We start from the raw sequence: 27,943 nt of genomic DNA, 5'->3' as shown, positions 1-27,943 counted from the left end.
GTTGGGCGTCTTTGTTGACCTTCACAGATCAACTCTGACGGCTAAAGAACCAAACAGGCAAAAACAAAGACGTTTGATTTAAAGAATAAAGGGTAGAGAAAATTATGACTGTCAGACAGATTTGATATTTTCGTAGATTATAAAGTGTCCTTTATAACACAAACACAGACTGAATATTTACAGAGAAGACGACCTCATCGAGTGATTGTGAATTTATTGGACAAACAGACGTCGGAGAACGCTGAGCAGCAGTTGGAGTGTTTAAGGCACTTTACCAGCAGTGAGCACACTGAAAGCATCACAGTGTGAAAACTGAAGCTCAGACTCACACGGACTCCTAAAGCATCAGCTGAGGACAGAAGCTCTGTGAGCTTTAAGCCTGCGAACATTCACTGAGACCTGCTGCCACAGCCTCAGAGCCTCTGCACCTCCCTACCCCGCCCACCAGGTGGCGCTCACACTACAGATTGGTCACGAAACATCCTACAGTCTGCTCTAAGTCACTCTACAACATTTACAATTAATAACCATCATCTTCATCATACACGCCTCCTCTTCCTCAGAGCTTGGCCTTGGCCTGGAAGAAGCTCATGACGGCGTTGAAACACTCGTCTGACATCCAGCGCTCCATCAGGCGCTCCACCTCGGCGTCGTTCACGGCGTGCAGGCGCTCCTTCTCCACCGAGCGGATCAGCTGTTTGGACAGAGCCAGAGACTGAAAGAGGGGCGGAGACAGAGAGGTCAGAGGTCAGATTAAGCTGATTCGGGGCCTGGACTCGTTTCCCTGCAGACACAGCCGTCAGCATCACTCTGAAGTCCTTCATACACAGAGACCAGTTTCACCTCAGAGCTAACAGGACAGTAAGTATTCAGTTCAGTTTTATTTATATAGTCGCCTCAAGGCGCTTCATAGGTACAGAGAAAAGCCCAACAATCATATGACCCCCTATGAGCAGCACTTTGGCGACAGTGGGAAGGAAAAACTCCCTTTTAACAGGAAGAAACCTCCGGCAGAACCAGGCTCAGGGAGGGGCGGGGCCATCTGCTGTGATTGGTTGGGGTGAGAGAAGAAAAACAGGATAAAGACATGCTGTGGGAGACTGTAAAGCAGTAGAGTACTCGAGTAAGTCTGTGTGTGATTACGTTGCGGGGCAGCTTGGCGTAGGCCTTCAGCCGAGTCCAGACCTCCGACTGGAAGCTGCTGTCGGGGAAAACCTCGGTGACCAGGCCGAGCTCACAGGCCTGAACCGCCGTCAGCTTCTTGTTGAACAGCAGCATCTCGCTGGCCTGAAGACAGGAGACAGTCAGAGAGCTCATGTCCTCTATGTCCAACCAGCAGATACTCATGTCACAGCAGTGTTACCATGGTTACAGTCATGTTTACCAACTGTGATGGTTTTAGGTCCGATGGTTTAAATGCTGTAAAATGTAACTAAAAATGAGGCAGCTTGAAATCAAAGAGATGAACTCAGTGTTTTCCTTTCATGTCATCCACAGAGGAACACTGTCACCGTACGACCTCACACATACACACAGAACGAAAGGAAACGTCAGTCCTAACAGCTGCCTGCAGTGTGCACAGGTTACCAGCAGGGGGCAGCGTTCATATGAGCACTGCCTCTGTGACAGTGTGTGTGTACCTTAGCAGCACCCATGAGTTTAGGGAAGGTGTAGGAGGAGCATCCCTCGGCGCTCTGACCCAGCTGACTGAACGGAGTGTGGAAGGTGGCCTGAGACACACAGAGGCACAGCGTCACCACCTGGAGCAGGTCGCTGTCACGTGACCTGAAAAGGTGTCTTTCATGGAAACTGGACGTTAAATTGTTCATTAACAATAACAATGAAGCTCTGCATCAACACCCAGCATCAGATAAATGAGGATAACACAGGTCTCTTATTTTTACTCACTGAAACCAGGAAAAACATTAAATAAAAGGTTTTCTCGTAACTCTTTTTAGTTTAATTACGTGTAGTTTCCCTTTTAAACTGAGATCTGCTGTCCTATACCTGAGTCAAGACACATATCAATCATATCCTGATGCACGCTCGACCGTCCAGGTAAGTAAATCTCCAAAAGTTGATTCTGTTCATCTGGACGTGTTCAGTGGGAGAAACGTTTCGTCATCATCCAGGCGACGTCTTCAGTCTCAGCTGACTGCAGGTTTGCAGCCCACTGAAGGAACAATGGGCTGGGAGGTCAGTTCACTGATCATGGAAGCCTACATCCACATGAACAGACTCCAGAGAAATACAGATAGGAAATGGGAGCAATTGTGGGAGTCAGTAGGAGGGGGGAGGGCACGGTCAGATGATCGTGTCTCACAACAGTTATGCATAGTTAGTGTAAGAAAATGGCTGTTGTGCATTTCTAATGGCACTGGCCAAGAAATCACAGCAGCGTCTCTTCTTTCTCCGCAAACTAAGAAGAGCAGGAGCACCAGCCCCCATCATGTACACTTTCTACAGAGGCACCATCGAGAGCATCCTGTCGAGCTGCATCACTGTGTGGTTTGGAGCCTGCAATGCGTCCTGTCATAGAACCCTCCAACGCATAGTGAGAGCTGCAGAGAGGATCATTGGTGTCTCTCTCCCTTCCCTCCAGGACATTTACAGCACCCGTCTCACTAAAAAAGCCCTTTGCATAGCGGCTGATCCCACACACCCAATGCAAAGCTTCTTCAGCCTGCTGGTCCTGGCCTGGAGACTGCGGAGTCTCCAGGCCAGGACCAGCAGACTGAAGGACAGCTTCATCCATCAGGCTGTCAGGAAGCTTAACTCCCTCCCGATTCTGCCCCCTCTCCCCCTCCATGGTCTCACTGAACTCTGTCTCTCTCACACACACACACACACACACACACACACACACACACACACACACACACACACAGGCCTGCACCAGTTACCAGTCACTTTGTGGAGCATTGGACTGCCATTACCTCATAAGACTTTGTTGTTACACTATCTCTTACTGCATACTACTAAATCTCCATTTGCACTACTCTGCCTCCTTACTTGAATATTGTATATTGTATATTGCATAGCTTTTTTTTGTTATACGTAAAATTGTATTGTATTTATTTAAATTTTTACTTTTTAATTATTTTATTTGCATTTTTTAATCACTAGGGTTTGAGAGTAACGAAATTTCTATTCTCTGTATGTCCTGTACATGTGGCAGAATTGACAAATAAAGTTGACTTGACTTGACTTTCAGCAAAAACCCTGTAGGTGATGGAGGGAGATGGTGTTTGCAGCACTGATAATCATGCTGCGCTGCAGCGCAGTCAGAATAAACACGCACAGCAGGTCCAGCTGTGACCACAGAGGCAAGATCATCATCCAGGTGAGGAAACACACCTGAGTCTGCACTCAAACATCCTGAGCCTACGAGTCAAAGGTTTCATCATCATCATGTGACGTCTTCTCTGTGTGTGTGTGTGTGTGTGTGTGTGTGTGTGTGTGTGTGTGTGTGTGCGCGCGCACCCTCTCTGTGGCGTAGACCAGGTCAAAGAGGCCCAGCACAGTGACAGACACGCCCACAGCCGGTCCGTTCACCACGGCAACCAGCGGCTTGGGGAAGTCTATGTAAGCGTTCACGTACTTCCTGCAGAGAGAGAGGAGAGCTCAGGGTTTTAGGTTTGGCACCAAATAAAACATCCTGACTGTGCGAGGCGGGAATGATTCAGGCTGATCTCTCCTTCAGGTCAGTTTGAGGTTCAGAGGTCAACAAGGAGACGACCTCACATGATGCAGATGACGGCGTGCATGCAGAGCCACTGTGATCCACGCTATACTTAAGGACATGAATACTTTGGTACTTTTACTCGAGTACAGTGGGTTTCCTGCTGCTTCCATCATGAACACTCACCTGAGCAGATCTGCACCCCGTCTGGCCATCTCCTCCACCCCGTTCTCCGGGATCTTGGTGAAGTTGGTGAGGTCGTTTCCACTGCAGTAGAAATCGCCGGCGCCTGAAACGTGAGAACGAAGAGAACACGCGTTCACTTCAACACGAGCCTGAAGGTTTCAGTCGGAGTTTAGTCCCAGCGAGGACGGACCGCCGCGTTTCCTCAGACTCATTCTCACCACGAACAGCAACAATCATTCATGATGTTCAGTAACATCTGCAGGCCTGATGATGAACCAGAAACGTTCACACAGCAGCACAACTTTATTCATTTGACTCTTCTTCCTGTCAGTGGTTTGTTCTGGAAGCTCACAGGACCTGACACACAGCCCTGTGTGTGTGTGTACCTGTAACGACGGTGATGACAGAGTCGTCCGTGGCCGCCTGCTCCAGAGCGGCGATGATCTCGTTGTACATCTGACAGGAAACACAGATATAAGAAGAAAAGCAGGTGTACATGTTTTTGTTTCAGAGTAGCTTCAGTCTGAAGCGTGGCTGACCTCGGTCGTGATGGCGTTCTTCTTGGCCGGTCGGTTCAGTTTGATGGTGGTGATGTCATCCTCCTTGGTGACCAACAGCGTCTCGTAGGTCGCACCGCTCCCAGCTGGCTGTGCGCTCACCTGGGCGGAGCTTCCAGTCTCTTCCTCCACCAGGGAGCCAATCAGGTCGCAGTACTTCTGTCGGGCTTCATCCTAACAGATTCAAACCAAAGAGGAAAGAACACAGCAGAGCGGCCCGTTAGCATCAAGAAGCTAAAGGAGGAGCAGATCTGTGAGCTCCGAGCGCAGCGACGCTCTTTCAGGAAAGAGCGTTAACCTGAAGTCCCGAGAGAATAAAAGACTTCCTACAGACAGCTGAGCAACGACCCTTCATCATTTATCTCCCTGCTGTGTTTGTACCTGTGAGATGGAGCCCAGAGACTTCCACGCTTCCCACTTGGCCTTGTTGACAAAGTCCAGCATGCCGGGTTTGGGAGCGTTGCAGGGACCCTGGGTGGCCTGAGCGAGGAGGAAAAGGAGGAAGAGGAGCAGGTGAACTTATACTGAAGTCCTTCATGAACCCACACACCAGGACTTTTACACCGGGGCAGAGTTTTGAGCATCTCTGTCATATGTGTCGAGCTCGGCTTCATGTTAGCACTCCGACGAGACGAAGTCAAGTCAACTTTATTTGTCAATTCTGCCACATGTACAGGACATACAGAGAATAGAAATTTCGTTACTCTCAAACCCTAGTGATTAAAAAATGCAAATAAAATAATTAAAAAGTAAAAATTTAAATAAATACAATACAATTTTACGTATAACAAAAAAAAGCTATGCAATATACAATATACAATATTCAAGTAAGGAGGCAGAGTAGTGCAAATAGGCAGATAGTGCAAATGGAGATTTAGTAGTGTACGGTAAGAGATAGTGTAACAACAAAGTCTTATGAGGTAATGGCAGTCCAATGCTCCACAAAGTGACTGGTAACTGGTGCAGGCCAGTGAGTGCGTCAGAGAGTGAGAGTGTGTGTGTGTGAGTGTGTGTGTGTGTGAGAGACAGAGTTCAGTGAGACCATGGAGGAGAAGAGGGGAGAGGGGGCAGAATCGGGAGGGAGTTAAGCTTCCTGACAGCCTGATGGATGAAGCTGTCCTTCAGTCTGCTGGTCCTGGCCTGGAGACTCCGCAGTCTCCTCCCTGACGGCAGCAGCTTGAAGAAGCTTTGCATTGGGTGTGTGGGATCAGCCGCTATGCAAAGGGCTTTTTTAGTGAGACGGGTGCTGTAAATGTCCTGGAGGGAGGGGAGAGAGACACCAATGATCCTCTCTGCAGCCCTCACTATGCGTTGGAGGGTTCTATGGCAGGACGCATTGCAGGCTCCAAACCACACAGTGATGCAGCTCGACAGGATGCTCTCGATGGTGCCTCTGTAGAAAGTGTGCATGATGGGGGCTGGTGCTCCTGCTAGTTTGCGGAGAAAGCAGCTGTTAGCGGCACACGCAAGACTCCAGCCAATGACAGGAGATCAGCACGCTCCCACATCTGAACGCTGAGCACAGTTTTACTCACGTCTCAAACCGGGACGACAGATTGCTGAAGAAGGAGCAGAAGCAGCTGCTGACCCCACAGCTGACCCCACAGCTGGCCCCACAGCTGGCGTAAGAATCTGGCAGGTGGCAGCAGTGAAGCTCAGTAACAAGATGGAGCGACTTATATTTTCCTTCACTACCAAATCTAATCAGTCCCACAGTAACACCAATTAAATTAGTTTTTTTACACTGAGGTTACTGAAAATTAGACTCAGTTTTATGAAGTTTTCATAAGTATCATTTTTTTAAGCCAATACTTTTTTTTAAAGGAGGACATGATTTTTTTTTTTTTTTTTTTAAAGGTTTGACAAATCTGGATTAACCAATTAAAAACCTGCTTTGAAAAGCTCCACGTGAGAAATTTCCAGAACACCAAATGTCTGAATGTGGAACATCTAGAACGTGTGGAACATCTAGAACATGTGGAATGTGTGGAACATCTAGAACATGTGGAACGTGTGGAACATCTAGAACGTGTGGGGAACTGGCACCTGTTTGAAGAGAGCGTAGATCTTCAGTTTGACCTCGTTGCCCGGGTCGTCCTTCAGCGTCGACAGTTTGCTCTTCGCCTGCTCAAACTGCTCCACTGTCACACCTGAAAACACGCAATGACATCATCACCAAGAGTCCCCGATCATCATCATCATCAGTACATGTGCTGTTTGAGCTCCTCAGAGAACTTACTGTGAGATTCTAAAATCCCAGCAGAAATAAACATGATACAAACCTGTTCTGGGCTCTGTCCTCTCCGTCCCCATAATAACACCTGTTTATAACTCACTGTGCTTTGAAGGCTCTCCTGCTGCTGTGAACATCATGGATGATGATGATGATGATGATGATACTCACCCATCATGGGAGACGCTGTGGTGTGAAACTTCAGGCTGGGAATGTTGAATCGGACTGAGCTGGAAACAGAAGCACACACAGTGTTTACAGAGCCAATCATGACTAACCTGACTCACACTTTCACTACAGCTTCACCCAAACAGGCGCAGCTCAGTGATGAAGACTATTGCTGTGGCTTCTTCGTCATTTAAGAGCAGAACCTCCATCTTCAGTGTGAATATGAGCTATAACATGCTAGCCCACCTGTCTGCTCACCTGTGACTAGGGTTGCCAACTGTCCCTTAAAAAACGGAATCGTCCCGTATTGAGCTAATAAGGGACGCACTTTGTCCCGTAATACAGTGAGAATCAAAAGTAGTCTATAAATGTTAATGGAATTAACGCTTTGTTTGAAAACATAATTCCCAGCCCCTCTCCTGCTTTGTGACCAATGAGCTGACAGCACACTTATGACAATTCGAGTATGACAATTCAGATTACCGCTCATCTCATTGGTCGAGGAAAGGTCGCTTACGGAGAAAATACCGGAAGACAACAGATGACCACAACAAGAAGCATGGCCAACAGGGAAACAAACGCCGACACTGCGGTGCAAGTCTCGGACGACAGTACACCTAAAGCTGGGCAGACACTGTGCGATTTTTTCAGTCACGTTATTCAGCTCCTGCTCAAACTGCACGATTGACTCGCAGGGGTTAGAAGTTCGTAGGTCACGATGCTCTGATGCGACCTGAGTCAGGGCTCGCAAAATCGCTAGCCCGACGTCCCGGGGCTAGCGATTTTTCCAGTCGGGCTACCAAAACCTCTCTCTGCTCTGCCCGTCAGGCTATTGTAGGAAGGAAAAATATATGTCAATGCTTTTGCATTCTTTCGGAAATGTAGCTGGGTAATTATGTCATTGGCATCGGTGAGTAGGGCTGCCACGATTAGTCGACTAGTCACGATTACGTCGACTATCAAAATCGTCGACGCCTAATTTAATAGTCGACACATCGTTTAAATGCCGTAAAATCCTGAAAGGTGCAGGAATAACAGTAGGATTTAAGAGTGTAATAACGGACTGAAACAGAAGATGGCGGAAATGCACCTACAAGGATACCGTTAAACGCCAAAGATGAAGAAGAAGAAGAAGCAGCAGTCTCCGTTATCATGGCTACTCGGCAACGGAACTCGAAAGTCTGGGAGCATTTTGACCAAACAAAAGAAAAGAAGGTCCAATGCAAAATCTGCAAAATGGAACTTGCCTTCCATGGCAATACAACGGCGATGCACGAGCATCTAAAAAGGAAGCACGTCGTGGCATCCGACGACGAAGTGGTACAGTCGTCTCGGTAAGCTAATTGGCTAGTTAGCTGCTAACATTATTGTAAACAGCAAGCTGCTAATTATTTGTGCTGTCAGCGTTAATCTCGTTAGTATGATGTTAACGCCATAACCGCATTAACGCAGCAAATCCCAGTTAGTCAGTGCCATGCAGCCCTCGCACCGCGTTTTCGCGCTAACGGGGATTTGCCGCGTTAACATCGTATTGACGAGATTAACGCTGAGAGCACTACTTATTATTGCTTATGTTAATAGCTGTTAACATTACAGGACTGCTAAAAAAATACGTTCGTCTTCAATGGACGACTTTGTCACCAAGCCAACAACATGTACACCTCGGCAAGCAGATGTCCTGACTGAATCAATCTTGAACATGTTGGTGACGGACATGAGACCCCTGTCTATGGTTGATGATCAAGGTTTCAAAGAGATGATCAAGCAGTTCAACCCACATTACCATGATAACTACCTACCAGGCTGATCCCACTTCACCAAATTGATGGAAAAGAAATATGATGCTGCCTTTGAGAAGGTTGGTCTCTCTTTCTCTCCACTCTCTCACACCACAAACACAAAATAGCAATTTGTATTAGAATTTAATACATTTCATGATGAAATAATATAGAGCTTGCTGACTGAGGAACCAATAAATTAATCTTGGTTAAAGCATGTAATGGAAAGTTGTTGTTGTTTTTTTTTTTTACTGATATGTTGAATGTTTATTGTTTAACATACGTAAGTGTATTTGATGTAACTGAATTATTCAATTGGTAAATTCAAATCTTAATGCATAAACTGACAAGCATTATTAATAATGAAAAAATATACTGTAATATATTTCCCTAATGCTTACTATTGTTCCAAATCATCTCATATCTTTAGGTAAAGCAGACCCTTGGTGGTGTCAAAGGTTTCTTCACCCTGACTGCTGATGTCTGGACCAGTCGTGCAACAGAGGCCTACCTTGGTGTGTCTTGCCATTTCCTGAGTGAAGATTGGAAGATGAAGAGCTTCATCCTTGATACCATGCCTCTTGAGGAGAGGCATACTGGTGCCAATATAATGACATGGATGGAAGAGGTGCTAACAAAGTTTGACATCTTGCCTGCCAAAATAAAAGCAGTAGTACATGACAGTGGTTCCAATATGGTGGCAGCAATGCGACTGCTTGAAGAAAAACATGGATGGGCCTCTATCCGCTGTGCTGGACACACACTCCAGCTCATAGTCAATACTGCTCTCAAAGAAACCACCATCAGCAGAGCACTAGGTGCTGCTAGGCAGCTAGTGGAGCACTTTAAGAGAAGCGAGCTGGCTAGTACAAGACTAAAAATGAAACGGGAGCAAATGAATGTGAAGAAAAATACACTGATCCAAGATGTCAGTACAAGATGGAATAGTACATTCCACATGATAGAAAGACTCCTCGAACAGCGCTGGCCTCTCACTGCCACTCTTTCAGATCCCGAGGTAACGCCAAGGGGGAAACACTACTTCGACTTGAAGCCAGAGCAGTGGGTGCTGCTTGAAGAACTGAAGCAAGGTTTGGCACCTTTTGAGACTGCTACTGTTTACCTTAGTGGACAGAAGTACACAACGGTTTCAGGTCTTCCACAGGTGGTCAAAGGGCTGACACGGGCTGTACACCAAAGCCAACTGGAGACGAGCTCAGGAAAATCTTTCATTGCCAGTGCAGAAAAAGGCATAACACAGAGATGGGGGAGTATATGTACTTTCTCAGCAGACAAAGAAAACCCTGTTATTCTCGCAGCTGCCTTGGACCCCAGATACAGAAAGTTGACGTTTTTGGCTCCTGAAGATGTCATCAGAGTGCAGGGGACTGTTGAAGTGCTTGCTGTCAAAGAAGCAAATGCTGGGACACATGAGCATGCAAAAGTGCAGACAGCCAATGGTTCAGGTAGAACTGAAAAGACTGCTCTGGACAACCTCCTTGAGTCTGACACAGACAGTCAGGGTGACAATGAGGAAGAAGCATCTAAGTAGGACCAAGATGTCCAAGTTGTGAGAAGTGAAGTTCAGCTGTACTTTAAAGAAGCCACAGTTTCTAAAAAGGATGATCCTCTTAAATGGTGGAGCGAAAATGAGGGACGTTTCCCCACACTATCAAAGCTAGCTAAATCTTTTCTGTGCATTCCTGCAACCTCCACCCCATCGGAGCGGATCTTCTCCACAGCAGGGAACATCTGCTCTCAAAAGAGAGCAAGCCTTTCTGCAGAACATGTAGAAAAGCTAACTTTCCTGGCTATGAACAATAATCTCGTGTAGATTGCTATACTGACTATATAGTCCCAAAGTTCAATATAGTTGTGAGGACTGAGCACAAAATGCTATTTTGTTATATTTGTTTTCGGGTGGCTTCAAACTTGAAATTTCATTAAAAGTTTAATAAAGTATCATCTTGTCTTTATTTTTAGTTTCACATACCTTAAACACTTAAAGCTGTAAGCTAATGATAGTTGTATAAGAGCAGATGCTGCTGCTGCAATAATCTGTACGTTTTACGTCCAATGGATGCATAATCTGATTAGTCGACTAATCGCAAGAATAATCGGTGACTAGTCGACTATCAAAATAATCGTTTGTGGCAGCCCTATCGGTGAGCCACTGTCAATATGTGACATATTGAAATCGCGTTTGAATTTGCGCTTGTTTTTTTGCTTTCACTTTGCAATCGTGCGAACTGTGTATAGAGAGCGACAGCACTGATCTGTGAGTGATGATAATTTGCGCACCAATTCCTCTGACATCGTCTTATTAATCGTTAGCTTACTATGCAAACATGACAAGTGAAATCTCCCGCAGCTTAAACATGTGAGAGGTTGATCGTGCAGAGAATCGCTGAGCTTATGTGAGTGCGTGTGTAAAAGCAGCACGATATATATTTTAGTTCTGCTGAGCCAAATAAGACCGGTCAGGGTGAAGAAGTGACAGCCAAAGAAAAGCTTACCACAAAACGGAGAAGTTATGACAAATCAGACTATAACGGTGTGTTCACACCGAACGCGATGGACGCGAATAAAACGCCCCAAACGCCCCTAATTTGACGCGTGTACATTCGCGTCTCAACGCGTGTCCAAGAAAAATCCATCGCGCGTCAAAATATGATATTTTGACGCGCGTGAACCGGAAATGTGGGAGGAATGTGGGAGGGAGTTGTGCCAGACCGGTATCTTTGCAAGATGGCAGCTATCGAGCTAGCGCTTGAAGAGAGAGTCTCCCTTCTCTATGTACTGTGGAGAGCAGAGCAGCAGCGTAAAAGACGTCCTCGCCGTACCTGGGTCCATCAGGTCCTCCAGAGGCATGAGCAGTTTGGTGAGTTTCACCACTTGCTCCAGGAGCTGCGCCTGGATGACGGCCGATTCCAGCGCTATCACCGTCATTCACTCGGCCAGTTTGAGGACCTGCTTTCCCTCGTCGGTCCCAGCATCGCCCGCCTAGACACCAACTACAGACGCTCAATCCCACCTGCAGAGCGCCTGTCCGTCTGCCTGAGGTTAGTAAAACTATTTAATACGGTAGTCCTTTATTGATATCTGTGCTAATATGCTAATCCATCCAGTTATACACTGCTAACATGGATGTGCTATGCTAACAGTGAATGCTGTCGGTGTTTACTGAAAGCAAACTGTGGTACAGACGACTGTTTATAATATTTCTAGTGATACTCAGAAGCTCTCATCAAGTCCCGATTTAATTCGATTTATGCTGTTATCAGTGTTTGCATGATAGCATGGCTGTGGTGTCACATCAATGTATGCGCTCGGTGTTTGCTGATATCAAACTGTAGCATTAGGACCACTGAGTTAACCTTTGTAGTGATACTCACTCCTTTTTATTTAGACCTGGTTTAATTCTGGGATAGTTGAATATTTGTATATAATCTCTGCAGCTGTCAGACTCTATAGCAGGGGTCACAGCCTTTATTAAAACAGAGTTAGATAAAACTGTGAACAGTTTGGTTCATCTTTAGTTACATGGTTCTATCTTGATAAGCTATGTCTTATCACAGATTAATTTTTCAAAAATATTAATGATTTAAGCAAGGAAAGGGCTACATGTCAACATACAACTCTTTATTTCTATTAATGTCTCACTTCATTCCTACCTGATTGACATGTTTAGGAATTATGAGTGATTGGCTCACTGTAGTTGTGAAAGTTGCTACCAATCAAATTATGATATGTTAAAGTTAAAACAAAACACAACTGTTTTAGATATTATCTAATATACATTTTGTAATTATCCTTATAATTACAAAAGGTTTTATGTAAGATTTAAGTTTTGTGATTTATATCTGACATCACAAAAGTATTTTGGAATTTGAATAATGTATTTTGTAACTGCAGTACACATAATACTGATTTTGAACAACTTTGTCCAGGTTCCTTGTCACCGGGGACTCCTTCAGGACCATCGCGTTCAGTTTCAGAGTCGGTGTGTCCACGGTGAGCCAGATCACCCCCCAGGCAGCGACGTCCATCTGGGACTGTCTAGTGGACGACTTCATGGCTGCGCCTTCACCTGGAGACTGGCGGTCCATCACAGAGGGATTCCAGGAGCGCTGGAACTTTCCTCTGTGCTGTGAAGCTCTGGATGGGAAGCACATCCAGACAAAGGCACCCCATATATCATATAGGAGACACACACATTGATATACACTAAATATTCATTTCATTTCTTTTTTGTGGTGCCCAAATTGATGCACCTGCTTGATTTTGTTTAAACAATTATTGCACACTTTCTGTAAATCCAGTAAACTTCTTTTCACTTCTCAAATATCACTGTGTGTGTCTCCTGTATGATATTTAACTGACATTTTTTATTGTAACAACCAACGATTTATACAGGAAAATAATGTCTATTAACAAGGTTGCCCAAACTTCTGCATCCCACTGTATCAGTATATTTTGTCATTAGTTTAATATGAAATAAATTCTACATGTGTCAAGTCGTGTGCCAACATTTGCTGTGTAGTAGAACTGAGACATTAGTCATTATAAACATTTATTTGAAATAATATTAAAAGTCTCAAACAGAAAAACATTAAACATAAATATATAAAATATAAGAATTTACAGAGAGACAGGAATAAAAAGGACCCAGCTGCTCTCCAGAGCAGGAACAAGGCTGAGGAGGAAATGCTCCATTGGAGACTGGTGTGGCCTCTTCAGGGACTCCAGGATGGCCAGCTCCACCGCCGATGGACCGTCCTGGGACCCGTCCCTCATCTGCCTCGGAGCCGTCCTCCTCTGTGGGCCTGTAAAACAGCACAAAACACAAAGAAATGAGAAGGCTGCTACTAGATTTTAATTTCAACATTGAAAAAAACAAAAACAGGATATAATCAGATTGGTTGTAGATATTTAGTAAAGGTGATCACAAGGAAATCCCACCGAGTAAAAAGCTATCAGTGCTGCTGTACATACCTGTGGGTGCAGCAGCAGGAGCTCAGGGACTGGGGATGCTCTGCTGCAGAATCAGTTGGTTCTATCAATACAGTATTAAATGTTAACAGGTTGGATATAATAATCGTAGAGTAGACAGTGGTCCCTCATTTATTGCAGGGGTTCTCAGAATAACTAGCCCCTGGTCACAGTTCTCACAATTGATTCTCAAAGTGCAAACCTTTGTAGATTGCAAAACGTAAAAGTATTATTATGCCGCGGTTTGTCTTCATCTGCCCGCCACTTTCGTGCGCCTTTTTCCCTCGCGGTGCAGGTGTCTATTTCCGAATGAGGCTCATAGTTATGGGTGTTTTTGTGCTGTTTTTTCTATTGGACGCGATGGTTATCAAAACCAAACGTGATAAATTTGGCAAGCGCAGGAGACACGACACAGAGGAGATTTGTCAATCAGGCTGCAGAATGCAATGCTGTCCGGTGCAATAAAAAATCAGCGAAAAAGCAAAGCAGTGACGGATGAACAGCGGGACCACTGTGTGCTGTTTATTAATAAACAATAAAATATATTCCTAAATGACAACATGCATAAAAGCAGAACGGTATTTGTACGTCAGTGGGAAAATAGCGGTGGCTTGCTAGCTTTTGTGCAGCTTCCCGGGTCAGTGAAAACTTTCAAAAGAGAAATGAATGAACTTACCAGGTTGCCCGATCTCTTCACATATCTTCCTCCAAGCTCGGTCCTTTTTATTCCTGTCTCGGTACTGAAAGCAGCTGGTGTTGTACAGCTCCGAGTTGTTTGCTACCGCATTGATTAGCCTTCCCCTCCATTGAAGTATGAAGGGCTTTGGCTGGACCTGCCCCTTTGACCTAGGTTACAGCCACGTCACCAGGCTCCTGATTGGTTGTCGCGGCGCGATTTGACGCTGGAGTTCAGATTTTTCCAACTTGAGCGGTAGATGCGAAACGCGTGTGTGCACAAAATGCAACACAAAAACTCACGCGCGTGGTTTTATTCGCGAGTCAAACGCGCCAGACGCGCTACACTGACGCGCGTTTCACGCGTTTTGGCGTTTTCGCGACGCAAATCTGCTTCCGAATTTTCGCGGGACCCGCAATCGCGCGTCATCGCGCCTTTCCATTGACTTTACATGTAAACCTGACGCTCTATTCGCGTCCATCGCGTTCGGTGTGAACACACCGTAAGGCAAAAAGAAAGTGCAGCTTTACAAATGTCAGAAGGAGTCCGAACCACAAAAGAAGCGCGTATTCTCGGAAAAGTGGTTGCAGGAGGTGAGCTGGCTTCAAACAAATGATGCACGCACAGAGATGTGGTGCAGAATGTGCCGTGAAAATCCCACTCTAGCGGACAAAAACAGCTTTTTATATGGACGCAAACGCGCACTGCAACTTCTTATCTGGTGCGTCTTTTATTTTGACAGCGAATGCGCACATGCGACCACTTATATGCAGCCGTGTAAATAACATAATGTTCTGCCGGGTGTGTTGTTGGTTTTCTCTCGATTTCTGAGTCGACAAGCGCCTTTGTTACTGGGACCAGTCATTTTAAGAAAGGCCCCCATTAGAAGCCATGAGAAATGCAAGAAATGCATTATTGCTCAGTCTGCAATATCTTTCCCAGAACAAACACCAATTGCAAAGAATATACTAAAAATAAACCTGAAAAATCTGTTTAGAACAGCTACTATGTTGCAAAGAGTGAACTACCACTGGCAAAATTTAGCAGTCTTTGCAAACTTCAAAAAGCAAACGGCCTCGATCTTGGTTCCACTTGCCTCTTACCCGCGACTTCAGTGGAAATTTCAAATTCAGGATCTGACACAGACGGATTCATGTCCTACACAGTTCTTACAAGTTCATAGAAATTTCTGTTCAATTAGAACCAAGTATTTGAGTTGATGATTGTAATTTTTATACAATGTTGTAATTTGTGTTTCAACAATTTTTTAATTAATGTTTTGTTTCCTTTACAATATTATACTTTAATGTATAATATTGTAAAGGAAACAAAACAGGAAACAAAAAATTGCTCTCTTTTTTATTCGGGCTACTTAAATTTATTTTGGGCTACCAAAAACTGAAGAGTCCCTGCCCGAAGGGCTACCAGGGATTTTGAAATTTTGCGAGCCCTGTGAGTGCTCACACTGTGCGTCCATAAAATGAAGGTTATAACAGAAAATCTGTCGCTCTCTCTGTCTTTCACTCACACAGACACACCACCACCATCAACTTTGCTAAATTGCTAATGAAAAACATGATCAGGCAGCTGTGATTGAGCAGCATGTAGATCCAACTATTTTCATGGTTGTTGTGGTCGTGATAATTTTGTGATACCACATCGAAAAGGCTCGGATGAGCCAAAGTTCTACAAGTTGTGCCTCCATCGCTTGTGTCCAGATCACACGCTGCACAGCTGTGCTGCTCCGTCTTTTTCACCGACGTTTACGTGTTTGTGCGTGAGCAGTGTGAGCGGCTGTGGTGACACCCTCACGAGCGATTGATGATCGGGAGCTGGTCGTGAGGTGTTAATCGCTTCTCGTTACCCCACGTATACTACACGATGCACGATGAAGGCCAAAATCGGGCCGATCACCAAATCGGTCACACGACTCAAAAATCGGCTCAAAATGGGCCTAAAATCGCACAGTGTGAGCCCAGCATTAGAGCAGCAATGTTTGTTCCCCTCAGAGAAAGAAAAAAAGGCTGCAAAAGTACAGGGAGGACTGGGAAAAGGAAACCACTGGGCTGGAAAAGTGCACGATAACACCTATACAGCGCACTGCACTGTGTGCCGGCGCACTTTTTCCATAGGCATGCTTCTAATGGTGGCACATGAAGAACATGAGGGGCGTGAAAGCTCGGGGAACCCTTAACCAATTTTTTGTCCACCAGGTCACGGCAGAAGCAGATATGGTATGTAAACACTGGTTTGTTTGTTTTAAACCCTCTGGTTAAGGTTAATATGGGCATGTGCAGTGAATATCAGCGCTATGTGGCCAGAAGTGTGATAATATAATTTATTTTGTGTAATAAACAACTGCAAGGATAGATGATTACAACAAATAGATGACTAATACATAAAAGTAATACATAGATGAATAATGATGATGAGTTAAGATGCGTAATCATGGGAACAAGTGGGTTTACAAACAGGAGCAGCTGATTAGCTTTAGAAAAGCTGAAATAATACCTCAGCTGAAGCCAATTGTACTAAATGCACTATATGTGCACTGTTACAAGAATATTTTTGTTCTATTGCTTTCTATTAATTTATATAATTTTAAGTTAAGTAGGACAGAGTGCTTTTAAAGAAAGATTTACTTATATTCTCAAAAGTTAAGCATGACAGGCTTCTGTTTAAGAAAGAGACCTGTTTTACTGTGTTAATGTTGTCATTTTGAGCTAAAAATAAATGGCTAAATGATCATTTGTTTCCCATACGGTCATATCACAAAGAATATGCATCTGCTTAAATCAAATTCAAGTCAAATGGTTAAAAAATAATTTCACACACAAAAAAAAGAGCTACCACACTGGGAAGGGTGAAGACAACTGGGTCGCCCGGCCCTGGCCACGAGGTGTCCCTTATTTATTTTTCAGGGAGTTGGCAACCCTAACTGTGACCCGCTCACTGAATGAACAGAGGATGAAGCTGAGCCTCATCTTCAGGTCATGTCTGAATGTGGAGCAAAGGTCGTGGCTAGCTGCAGCCATGCTAGCTGCAGCTAGCTGCTTATATAACAGCTGATATTTCTCCGCTTTGAGCGCGAGCAGCGCACCTGTCAGCTTCAGCCCGTCTCTGTGTGACACCTGAGTCTGACAGGTGTCGTTAGCGGTCAGGTAACCACAGACCCCCGACACTCAGTGCTAACAGCCATGCTAACTGTTAGCTTCCTCCAGACTTTTCTAACTACAGTTAGCATCTAAACTTCTGATTCCGCCTGAAACACCCCGCGGGCCTCACCGGTCATACCTTGTTAATGTGACACGGCGCCAGACAGCGGAGCACCTCAGCGCGACGCCGGCCATTAAAGCGCAGATCCGGGGGGTCCAAGGTTCGGGAGGACGGGCTAAGGCGGTGAAGGGTTAACTAGCGTCGCCACAGTGGAGCTAATCAGCGGCTAACATGTTTACATCGCTGCTCCCGCCCACGCCGTCATCTCCTGTTTTCCCATTGGTTAAAGAGAACTGCTGCACGTCTTCCTCTCTCTCTGTTTCCTGTCAGTCCTGACTGTATAATAATAATAATACTAATAAACTTTATTTATAAAGCACACTTAAAAACCAAGGGTATGCCAAGGTGCTTAACAAGTAAAATAGAGTATATGAGGAGGATAATAGAAATAGGACCAAAGCAAGTACTAAATATGCAAGCAGAAAACTGTCACTAATACATAGGAAAGCAACAGGTACAGAGCAAACAAGAATTTAAATGAGCATAAAAGTGCGTGATATAAAATCATAAAAGAAATATTAACTAGAGGGAAAGGCAAGATTGAATAAGTGGGTTTTTAATCGTGATTTGAACAGTGCAATGGAATCAGATGCGCGGAGGTCGAGAGGAAGGGTGTTCCACAGTACCGGGGCAGCCGGAGCAAACGCACGGTCACCCCGGGACTTCAGTCGAGATCTGGGTTGGGTCAGAAGTAGTTGAGTGGCAGATCTGAGTGTTCTAGCAGGAGTATGTGGTTTGAGAAGTTCACTAAGATAACTTGGCGCTAATTTATTAATAGTTTTGAAAGTAAGAAGTAATATTTTAAATTGAATACGGTACTTTATGGGCAGCCAGTGCAAGCTAGCTAGAACAGGAGTAATATGGCAAAATTTCCTGGTACCAGTTAAAAGGCGGGCTGCTGCATTTTGGACTGTTTGCAGTCTAAGAAGAAGAGAAGAGGGAAGACCATAGTACAAGGAGTTACAATAATCCAACCTGTATCTATGGAATAACGCCAAAAAATAAATAAAGTCAGCTTCAACACAGACTGAGCTCACGTGATTTGATTTGATTTGTAACAGAAACTAATAAAATGGACAGACTGTATATAAAAGATGGCTGTAGCGCAGTTGTGGAGCCTCTTGCTGCCGCCATGTTGCTTTCTGTGTCCAGAAGTGACCATATTTAAGAGGTTATCAGCTGATGTCAGCATCACACAGACACAGGTACCTTCTTATTGAGTAACACCCAATCAAAGTCCTCAAATTTCACTAGGGCTGAACGATTATGGAAAATAATCTAATTGCGATTTTTTGCCCCAATATTGCGATTGCGATGCGATATGCGATTATTTTTTAAGGTCTTTGTCTTCTGTATTATTAAACAAAGACAAGCAATACATCTTATAGTATGGCCAATACTATATTACATTAATTTTAAACTGTTCTTTCCTGGAAGACAGACCTCTGTTATGATGACATGAGGTGATGCATGAATTGATGACTGACATTTTTATTTAACTTCTTCAATCACAACAGTATATTTGAACATACACAATAGTTTATTTTTAGCTTACAAACATCTGAGCATAAAGTGCTGACAAGGAACCCTGGTGTAAACATTAAAATGAAAGTCAGTACAATGTGCAGATTGCAGAAATATACATAAACAAAATCAGTGGCTTTACCACACTCAGTTTTTCGACATCTGTGAACTACTAGACAGTCATTCAATTAAAAAAAAATATTAAATAAATAAAACTAATAAATAAAAAATACACACATCTTACTGATCTCTGCAGTCAGTAACATTACACATAAAGTGCAAACATAATAGCAATTGTATAAACACACACACAAACACGCCTTTAAAGTTTAAAGGCGTGAAATTGGACGGTCTAGTTCTGATTAGCGTCACCGCTGTCTCGGTGGAGTTTAATAAACTCGGCCGTCTGCTTCTTGCTATCTAAAATATAACCAGACACTGGTGTAAATTCTCGACTGTCTCATACTTCTGTTTAATAAGTTTTCTGTTTGACGTTTAGTCAGCTGTGTGAAAACCAAGGAGGAACCCACCCGGGGGATTAATAAAGTTTTATTTTATCTAATCTAATAACTTTAATCTCAGCCAAACCGATTTACTCACGAACAAACAAAACACTGAAAAAAGCCCAACAATAACATTTTTAGGTTGTCTAAGTGACTTATATATTACGTTTAACCCGAGCAGCGAAACTCCGCGGTGATCTGAAAATGAAGTGCCGGGAGTTGTGCCGTTCTCGGCCGCATCAGTAACCCTCGAGCTCCCGGCTAGCTGTCGAGCTGGTGGGTAGCAGACGCCTCTGAAAACGTCGAAGCACTTTTGCAAATATGGGATATCTTGATAAACCGAGCAGATATTTGATGTTTACACAGCTACTTTCTCGCCTGAAAATATGTTAAAAGTTTATTTTGTGACCCAGAAAGATTAGTATGAGTAATTTTAAAACTTAGTAGCGGCCGCCATTGCTGGAAACTGGAGTTTGGCTGGGCCGCGCTATGAATTCTGGGATATGGTAGGCCACGAAGGACACACCCGACCCATCCTTCAAATTCGGGGAAAAGGAGGACGCATTTGTCGGCTACATTCGGAGGAGTCTATGAATTCGGACAGCCTTCGTTGCGTCGCTGTGACGTAATCGGTCGACAAATGCGGCCTCAGGAGGATGCAGCCCATGAATTTGGACATGTCCAGAGTATAATCGCAGCCTTTGCGGTTAGAAAATTGCACTTGATCATGTCGCGATATTATCGCAAATGCGATATATCGTTCAGCCCTAAATTTCACTGTGCACAAAACCTGGAGCTCCACATTGTTTGATGCTCTGTTACCACAGTAACCTCACAGCAGCCATGTTATTGTTCACATGATGTCATTAAACGCTCCAACAGCCCAAACACGGTCCAGAGGTGCAGTTCAGGTGAAGCTAGCAGACAGCTAGCAGCTACAACCACCTGTGTCACCATCCACCTCTCAGTCAAAGAGGCCACGCCCCTAATAATGCAAACTTTAATCCTTAATACGATTTAAACAGGTGAGTTAGAAACAGGTGTTATGAATGCAGATATTATCTCTGGACATCAAACAGTCTGTGAGCATGATTTTTTAACCTTTATTGGAAGAAATGATCAAATCCAAGTCAAACAGACCAGAATTGTAACAATTTACATTATAAAGATGGTGAAGCAAGTCTTTGACTTCAAAGGGAGAAAATAAAGTATCTGGGGTTTAATATTAAGGAACATAGACCTTTTGACACAGGCAGGAACATTAGAATAACAAGTACTTTGTGGTTTTACTGCATAGTACAGCAGTTTTTTTATTCACATTTGAAATAAGCTTAAGTGACTTAAAATATTGACAAAATGGTAAATGGCCTGTATTTATATAGCACTTTACTAGTCCCTAAGGACCCCAAAGCGCTTTACATATCCAGTCATCCACCCATTCACACACTGGTGATGGCAGCTACATTGTAGCCACAGCCACCCTGGGGCGCACTGACAGAGGCGAGGCTGCCGGACACTGGCGCCACCGGGCCCTCTGACCACCACCAGTAGGCAACGGGTGAAGCGTCTTGCCCAAGGACACAACGACCGAGACTGTCCAAGCCGGGGCTCGAACCAGCAACCTTCCGATTACAAGGCGAACTCCCAACTCTTGAGCCACGATCGCCCCCATAAAAAAGTAATTGAAGAAGACGGTAAACAGAGGAGAGGCATCTTCCACTTACATGAATGAATAAAACACTTACACAGCACTATTACAAAACTGACAACATCTGAGATTTCAGAGTCCAGGTTGTCCATAAAGTAAAGAACATCCTTACATGTGAAGGCAGGTATATTGGAAATTCTGAGTGAAAGCCAGCAGAGTATTTCAAACCAAACTGCATCAACGTGCTGACATTTGAAAAATAGATGCTCTAGTGTTTCTGGATGAGAAGAACAGAAAAGAGTCGGACTCGAACTTCAACCTTTTATACAGGATAAACGTCAGATATGATTCTGAAGTGTTTCTTTCATTTTAGGCACAGGTGGCTATTTTAGGTAAGAAAATGACTTTTCTTTCAACATGTTATCAAGGTGATGTCTGACATTGACATTATAGTTACAGAATACAGTTTGCTTACAGGTATTAGAGATTAACTTATTACTAAATTGTCCTTTATTGAGGTGTCATTGTCAGTGAAGGTGAGCTTGTTCTTGTTAGTGAACACTTTAAAGTGTTTACGATGGTATCGCTTTACAAACCTTATAATTATTAAATGAAACGTCTATTTTATACTTATCAATAAATTCTTCGTAAGATAGCAAGTTTCTGTTTTTATCAAGCAGATCAAAAACAAACACACACCGCTATCATACCAGTCTGATTTAAATAAGGACTCTTATTGATGACTATGACCCTGCTATTCCACAGCACAGGATTGTGGGTGAAAATTAGTTTCCCAACATTCAAAGCTTGCTTATAGAAACTAGACAATTTAAGAGGAATCTCAGATATTTCAAAATCACATCTGAGCAGAAAATCTACCCTCGAGCTTATTAAAGAGTTTGTCTGGATTATGGCACCACATAGACTGAGGGAAATGCAGTCGTTCATCCATCTGAGCCTGAACGCAGCAATAATGGATTCAAAGTCTAAAGCTTTCAAGCCCCCGTTTTCATAGTCTTTAATTGTGATTTGCGTATATGATGTGTTTTATTCTTCCAGATAAAGCTGAATAAAATAGAATTGGACAGTTTGATCATTTTGGGAGATGTAAAAATTGAATAACAGGGATATGTGAGTCTTGAAAGTCCTTCTGCTTTAGACAGTAAGATACGACCTAATATGGATAAATCACGTGTTAGCCAGTGATTAAATTTTTTTTTAAACTACATTTAATCTAGAAGTTATGTTATTATTCTCTCCATCATTAATATTCTTACTGATTATTGAACCAAGGTATTTTACTTCCTCTTTTACTGGAATATTGTTAACAGTACTTTGATTCCAGCTGTGCAGCTAAGATTTCACATTTTCTAAGGTTTAGTGTTAAGACGGATGCTTTGAAACTGAAAGGATTTTATTAATTGCAGTAGAGACCATATTTACATTCCTTAGAAATAAGGCAGTGTCGTCAGCACATTGACTAATTTTAAATTCTTTATCAAGAATGTTTATTCCTTCCACATCTGGAGAGAGTTTGATATAAATGGCATTTCTGCTGCAACAATAAACAATAACGGGCTAATAGGGCATCCCTGCTGAATGCCACGATTAATTTTAAAACTATTAGAAAACCCTTGATTGAGAGCAGTTCTACTTGTTATATCTCTGTACAACATTTTCACTACACTAACAGATCTGGGACCAAAACCCACAGCCTCCAGAGCTTTAAATAAAAAATTATGCTCCAAAGAATCAAAAGCTTTAAAGAAATCAAGAAATAAAATAAGGCTATCATGAGGAATTAAATGATTGTAATCCAACATATCTAATACTAAACGGGTATGATGATGGATGTGACGCCCTTTTATAAAGGCTGACTGTGTCTCATCTATTATTTGAGTTATTCCTATTTTTAATCTGTTGGCATAGAGATGAGCTAACAATTCATAATCACAGCAAAGAAGTGTGATACGTCTCCAGTTATCTAAAAGGACAGAGTCCTTGTTTGGTTTAGGAAGTAAAGAAATTATTCCTCGTTTCACAGTTGGAGAGAGCATCTGATCATTAACACATTCATTGAATACCTCTAATAACAAATCTTTAATGTCACTCCAGAAATATCTGTAAAATTCAATCGTGGCTCCACTCGCCATCTGGGAAACAGCAGCATCCAAATCTGTGAACATGATTATTTAAACACGTCTCTGCGGCTGACTCACTGCTGCCTCTGCTGGACATCAGGGGAACTGCAGATGCTGCCTGTGTAGAAGCCTGTAAACCCCGTCGAGCAGAGCACGATCAAACGTCTGTGACTGTGGAGTCTGAGTGCAGTGAACTCATCGGCGTGTTCAGGAAACCAGCCTGAGACCATCTGAGCTCTGACACGGAGCTTTGGCAGCCTGAGCCCAGGAGGCTGTCCTGACAAACAGCTGACTGCGATCATGTGACCACAGTCAGAGCTGCAGGTGGTTAATGTGCTTTCATTCTGCCTGTGTTCAGCCTGATCCTCAGAAAACCTGCAAACACACCTCAGAGAAACGTTTATAATGTTTCATGTTTTAAACATTATAAATAATATTTAATGTTGCTTCAGGTTGAAGGTTTCAGCTCAGAGAACAGAACAAAGCTTTGATTCGGTGCTTCCTGTCTCGTCTCAGCTTGGTGCAGTGTTTCCATCAGCTGAGAGCACCTGACAGGTACGTCCTTTGACTGTCCACCTGTGTGCTGACAGGACACATACATCAACTGTAACCACACAGGTGAGGACGCGGCGGGAAACCTACCAGCAATAAAAACAGGAAGCACAACAGCAGTTACCAAAATAAAACAGGAAGCGGAAACACAGGAGACACGAGGAGGATAAAAACCAGAAAAAGAACCACACACAGGAAGTAGAAACCCAAACTGTGGTGGTAAAAGTCACCTGTTCACCTGCCGAGAGTAGCTTTACCTCAGCCTGAGGTTCACTGCTGCTGCTGTTGGTGCTCAGAGAGATGAAGACGTCACATCAAAGCAGGACTGAAGCTCAGCTCCTGGAAAAGTTTAAATAGTCAAAGAAAGACTGAACGAAACCTAACAGCTGCATCAGTGCAGGCAGTGTCAGTGACGCAGTATTAGTACTGTACTTTTAGGAATACTTTTACTGCAGTAAAGGATGGCAGTACTTCCTCCTGACCACAGCCTGTTTGTGTAGAAACGTGACGTGTGCAAGATCATTGAGCTGCAAAGCTGCGGCCAAGCACTTTCTATTCACACACACACACACACACACACACACACACACACACACACACACTCTCACTCACACACACACACACACACACTCACACACACACACACAGCAGAATCAGCAGACAGGTCTGGATGAACTGAAAGCGTCGAGGCAGCAGAAACCTTTGAAGCCGACTCTTTTGTCCGGGGGCCTCGGCCCTCGGCCCGCCGCGCCCCTCGGTCGCCCCCCTGCCGTATAAATTGGGGTGTCCAACTTTTTCTCTGTTACACTGTGTGTGTGGTTGCGGGCCAGGTTGGACGACATCCAGCGGGACAAAATGTCACAGTACTCTGGAAAGGTGAGTGAGACCGACGAGGATCGCTTTGAGCTCTGTTTCAGTCTGAGCTCTGAAGCTGAAGATCAGGCTGCTTAAAATAGTCAATTTTTGAATGGAGTTTGGTGTGAAGCTCTTCACAGCAGCAGGACATTTAGTTTTTAAAGACAAGAACAGAAAAAATAAATCATCATCTGAGTTTCACTTCACATTCATGTGAAACATTAAAACGACAGTTTCTGTTTTTGTTAAAACTTCACTGTTTGCTGTTGATGATGTCACTTTAATAAAGCAGCTGGGGTCATGTTTAAGACCAAACAGACGTCGCTGCACGCTCGATCGTCCTCTAAGCCCAGGATCAGGTTACAGAGCAGTAAAAATACTCAGTTACTTTCCAGCCTAGATTCAGAAATGTCATTCATTGTTATTTATTCGTGTTATTCCATGTTAGAGACATCAAAGACTAACAACCTGGTGAAGGATGGAGATGATTCACATGACAGAGTCATGATAAATTCAGACCTGTGAGACTGGAGGCTTCAGATTACAGCAGGAACTTCGTCCTGTCAATCATTTTTAAATAAAGTTTTATTGAATGAAAGCACGTGACCGTTTGTCCTGCAGATTACTTTTTATGAGGGGAAGTGCTTCACCGGCAGGAAGCTGGAGGTCAGAGGTGACTGTGATAACTTCCAGGACCGCGGCTTCATGAACAGGTAACTTCCTGTTTTCAGGTGTTTGCTTTCTCTTTTTTTCTTTACTGAAGACGTTTGAACCTGAACTGAGTCAGAGCAGATCTTCAGTCGCACCTTCAGTTTCTCTGAGCTCAGAAACCAGAGTCTGACTGATCAGCTGATCAGAGGAAACGTAACAGCTGGTTTTATGTAATACCGCTCTGAGCCACGAGGGGGCGCAGCCTGTCAGTGTAACTGTAAGCAGGTCATGAAGTCATGACAAGTACAACAAATGTCAGAAACTGAGAGACCTGCAGCGCACATCTGGAAACACATGTGTGGAATCGCTGCCCCCTGGTGGTCACATTTATATTCAAACCGTGTGGACGAAACTGTTTCTGCTTTCAGCTTCTGAAATTCAGGCGAGAGCTGATATTTCTGACGAGCCTCTGAATACTGATACGAGGTCAGCTTGTGTTTCAGTAACTCGTTAAGAGTTTTTCTAATGACATCAATGAAAACACAGAAGAACAGAAGCTTTGTGATTTCTGGCCGTACAGGAAGTCTAAACGTTTCCTTTTTAGTGACAAATAGAAACACATATCAAAGATCTGACGTTCTGCAAACTCAAAGATGTGAATTTGATGACCAACAGTTTTCACTAACAGCACAAACTCAGACTGAAGTCCGTCCACACAGAAACCATATTCAGCACTTTTTTTTCTGACCTTATCAAACATTCAGCCGCTCTTCATCAGAGGAGAGCACGAGGCCGACATCATCATCATCATGGTCAGGATAAACTGGAGTTCTTGGTGTAAGTGCTTCCTGTTTCCTTCAGCTGATCATCACCTGAACTCCATGACTGCGTCTGAGCAGCAGATGATCGTGCTGGGACGGAGGATGAAAAAGTTCTGACCAGTTAAACCTGCTGATGGTTTCAACATGTGACTGAGCACCTCTGCAGGGTAACATCTGGAGCCTGTCTTTGTCTCTTCAGGGTGAACTCGATCCGTGTGGAGAGCGGAGCCTGGATCTGCTACGACCACCCTGACTTCAAGGGCCAGCAGTACATCCTGGAGCACGGCGAGTACCCAGAATTCCAGAGGTGGAACTCCCACAACGACCACATGGGATCCTGCAAACCCATCCGCATGGTGAGCACCTCTGACGGAGTCGTGATTGTTTAAAGAGCACGGATGAGGTGATCTGACAGATCTGAGATTTTACTGCTGTTAGGAAACACAATTTCATCTTCTTTTTAATTCACACTTTTAAAAATGTCAGAGTTTGTTTTTCATGTGTTAGTGAAAGACTGACTCTGTGAGTCTTTTCCACTGAGGGGAAACCATCTTTTCTTGCTTTGGGGTGAAGCACCTTCATCCTGAAGCTACAGCTGCTCCGTCCGGTCTGTGATGTAGGTTTTGTTGTTGGATTCTGACCTAATCGTGTCCGTCTGTCCGGCAGCACGGCGAGCACTACCGCATCGAGCTGTTCGAGGGCTGTAACTTCTCCGGTCAGTGCGTGGACATCTGCGACGACTGCCCCTTCCTGCAGAGCCGCGGCTTCTCCAAGAACTGCATCAACTCTGTGAAGGTCTACGGAGACGGAGCGTGAGTTTCTCCTTTACCAGAAACCTTAACGCTGATGTTCCTACTCCCCAGGGGATAGACTTTGGTGACCTTTAACCTGAGATTAGTATTAGGACAATATTCCTAACATGCTAACAGGAAATATTTATCATTCACATTCAAAGTAAAGGTCGGTTGTTGACATATTCCTGCTCTGCAGAGGATGAACTCTGTAGACTTTATTGCTGCTGGCAGCTTAGACTGTGGGGCTCATTATTTATTATCCCCAGATGATGAAATGTGACACAGTAATGTTCTTGTTCTTGGAAGTTTTGGCTGATGATTGATTTGATTGATTGAGTTCAAACTTTAGCTTTCAGGATTTTTCACGCTCATGTCCCCCTGAGGATGAACCCCACCAGGCTTATCTTATTATTAGACTTCTCACCTGGAGACCAGTAGAACTGTTTTTCATCCTCAGCTTAATTTTTCTATTTAGTGCTAATGTTAGCATGCTAACAACCTAAGGTTGGATGTGTTAGCATGACTTAACATAATAGAAAAAAGTCTAAAGATGTTTTAAGGCGGAATATATTTAAACATCATTCTGAATCCTCCTTAACAAAAGTGTGACAGGTTAATAAAAGCATGTTCCTCACTTTAACCCCGCCTCTCTTCCCTCCTTGCTCCACCTCCAGCTGGGTGATGTACGAGGAGCCAAACTTCCGTGGCCGCATGTACATTGTTGAGCGTGGAGACTACTGCAGCCATAACGAGTGGCAGGCCCAGAACCCCAACATCCAGTCCATCCGCAGAGTCGTCAACTACTTCTAAACCCCTCTGACCTCTGACCCCCAACCCTGACCAGCCCCCCTCACCTGTGACTGTAATCATGTACGATAAATAAACTCGGACTAAAATAAGAAAGCA

The 27,943-nt window shown here is 44.0% G+C and overlaps 4 protein-coding genes and 1 long non-coding RNA gene across 5 annotated transcripts; 3 read left to right on the top strand and 2 right to left on the bottom strand.

Annotated features, from left to right (window-relative positions):
- Nucleotides 1–197: 197 nt before the first annotated feature.
- Nucleotides 198–17,775, bottom strand: eci2 (enoyl-CoA delta isomerase 2). The gene is made up of 11 exons (XM_085469126.1): nucleotides 17,567–17,775; nucleotides 6,830–6,888; nucleotides 6,472–6,575; nucleotides 4,807–4,905; nucleotides 4,408–4,599; nucleotides 4,255–4,324; nucleotides 3,869–3,971; nucleotides 3,484–3,604; nucleotides 1,641–1,730; nucleotides 1,144–1,287; nucleotides 198–715 (listed from the first exon to the last, which is right to left on the bottom strand). Exons 1-11 carry the CDS (start codon nucleotides 17,620–17,622, stop codon nucleotides 560–562), a joined length of 1,194 nt encoding a protein of 397 aa, XP_085325252.1. The 5' UTR covers nucleotides 17,623–17,775; the 3' UTR covers nucleotides 198–559.
- Nucleotides 8,883–10,156, top strand: LOC146702406 (E3 SUMO-protein ligase ZBED1-like). Its single transcript, XM_085469271.1, has one exon. It carries the CDS (start codon nucleotides 9,155–9,157, stop codon nucleotides 10,154–10,156), a length of 1,002 nt encoding a protein of 333 aa, XP_085325397.1. The 5' UTR covers nucleotides 8,883–9,154.
- On the top strand, nucleotides 11,314–14,049 carry LOC146702405 (uncharacterized). Its single transcript, XM_085469147.1, has 2 exons — nucleotides 11,314–11,666; nucleotides 12,555–14,049. The coding sequence occupies exons 1-2, from the start codon at nucleotides 11,314–11,316 to the stop codon at nucleotides 12,823–12,825; spliced, it is 624 nt and encodes a 207-aa protein (XP_085325273.1). The 3' UTR covers nucleotides 12,826–14,049.
- Nucleotides 13,165–16,227, bottom strand: LOC146702404 (uncharacterized). Its single transcript, XR_014922336.1, has 2 exons — nucleotides 13,600–16,227; nucleotides 13,165–13,430 (listed from the first exon to the last, which is right to left on the bottom strand). It is a non-coding gene; the product is annotated as an uncharacterized LOC146702404 (long non-coding RNA).
- Nucleotides 16,407–27,943, top strand: LOC146702402 (gamma-crystallin N-B). Its single transcript, XM_085469148.1, has 5 exons — nucleotides 16,407–16,506; nucleotides 25,393–25,484; nucleotides 26,443–26,599; nucleotides 26,910–27,055; nucleotides 27,712–27,943. The coding sequence occupies exons 1-5, from the start codon at nucleotides 16,426–16,428 to the stop codon at nucleotides 27,845–27,847; spliced, it is 612 nt and encodes a 203-aa protein (XP_085325274.1). The 5' UTR covers nucleotides 16,407–16,425; the 3' UTR covers nucleotides 27,848–27,943.

This window comes from Copadichromis virginalis, linkage group LG9 (genome assembly GCF_057382275.1).
Source record: "Copadichromis virginalis isolate Kocher_CV1m ecotype Utaka linkage group LG9, C_Virginalis_male_GT1.1, whole genome shotgun sequence".
NCBI lineage: Eukaryota > Metazoa > Chordata > Actinopteri > Cichliformes > Cichlidae > Copadichromis > Copadichromis virginalis.
Note: the sequence above shows the minus strand (reverse complement) of the source record. Positions and strands in the feature narration are given on the sequence as shown.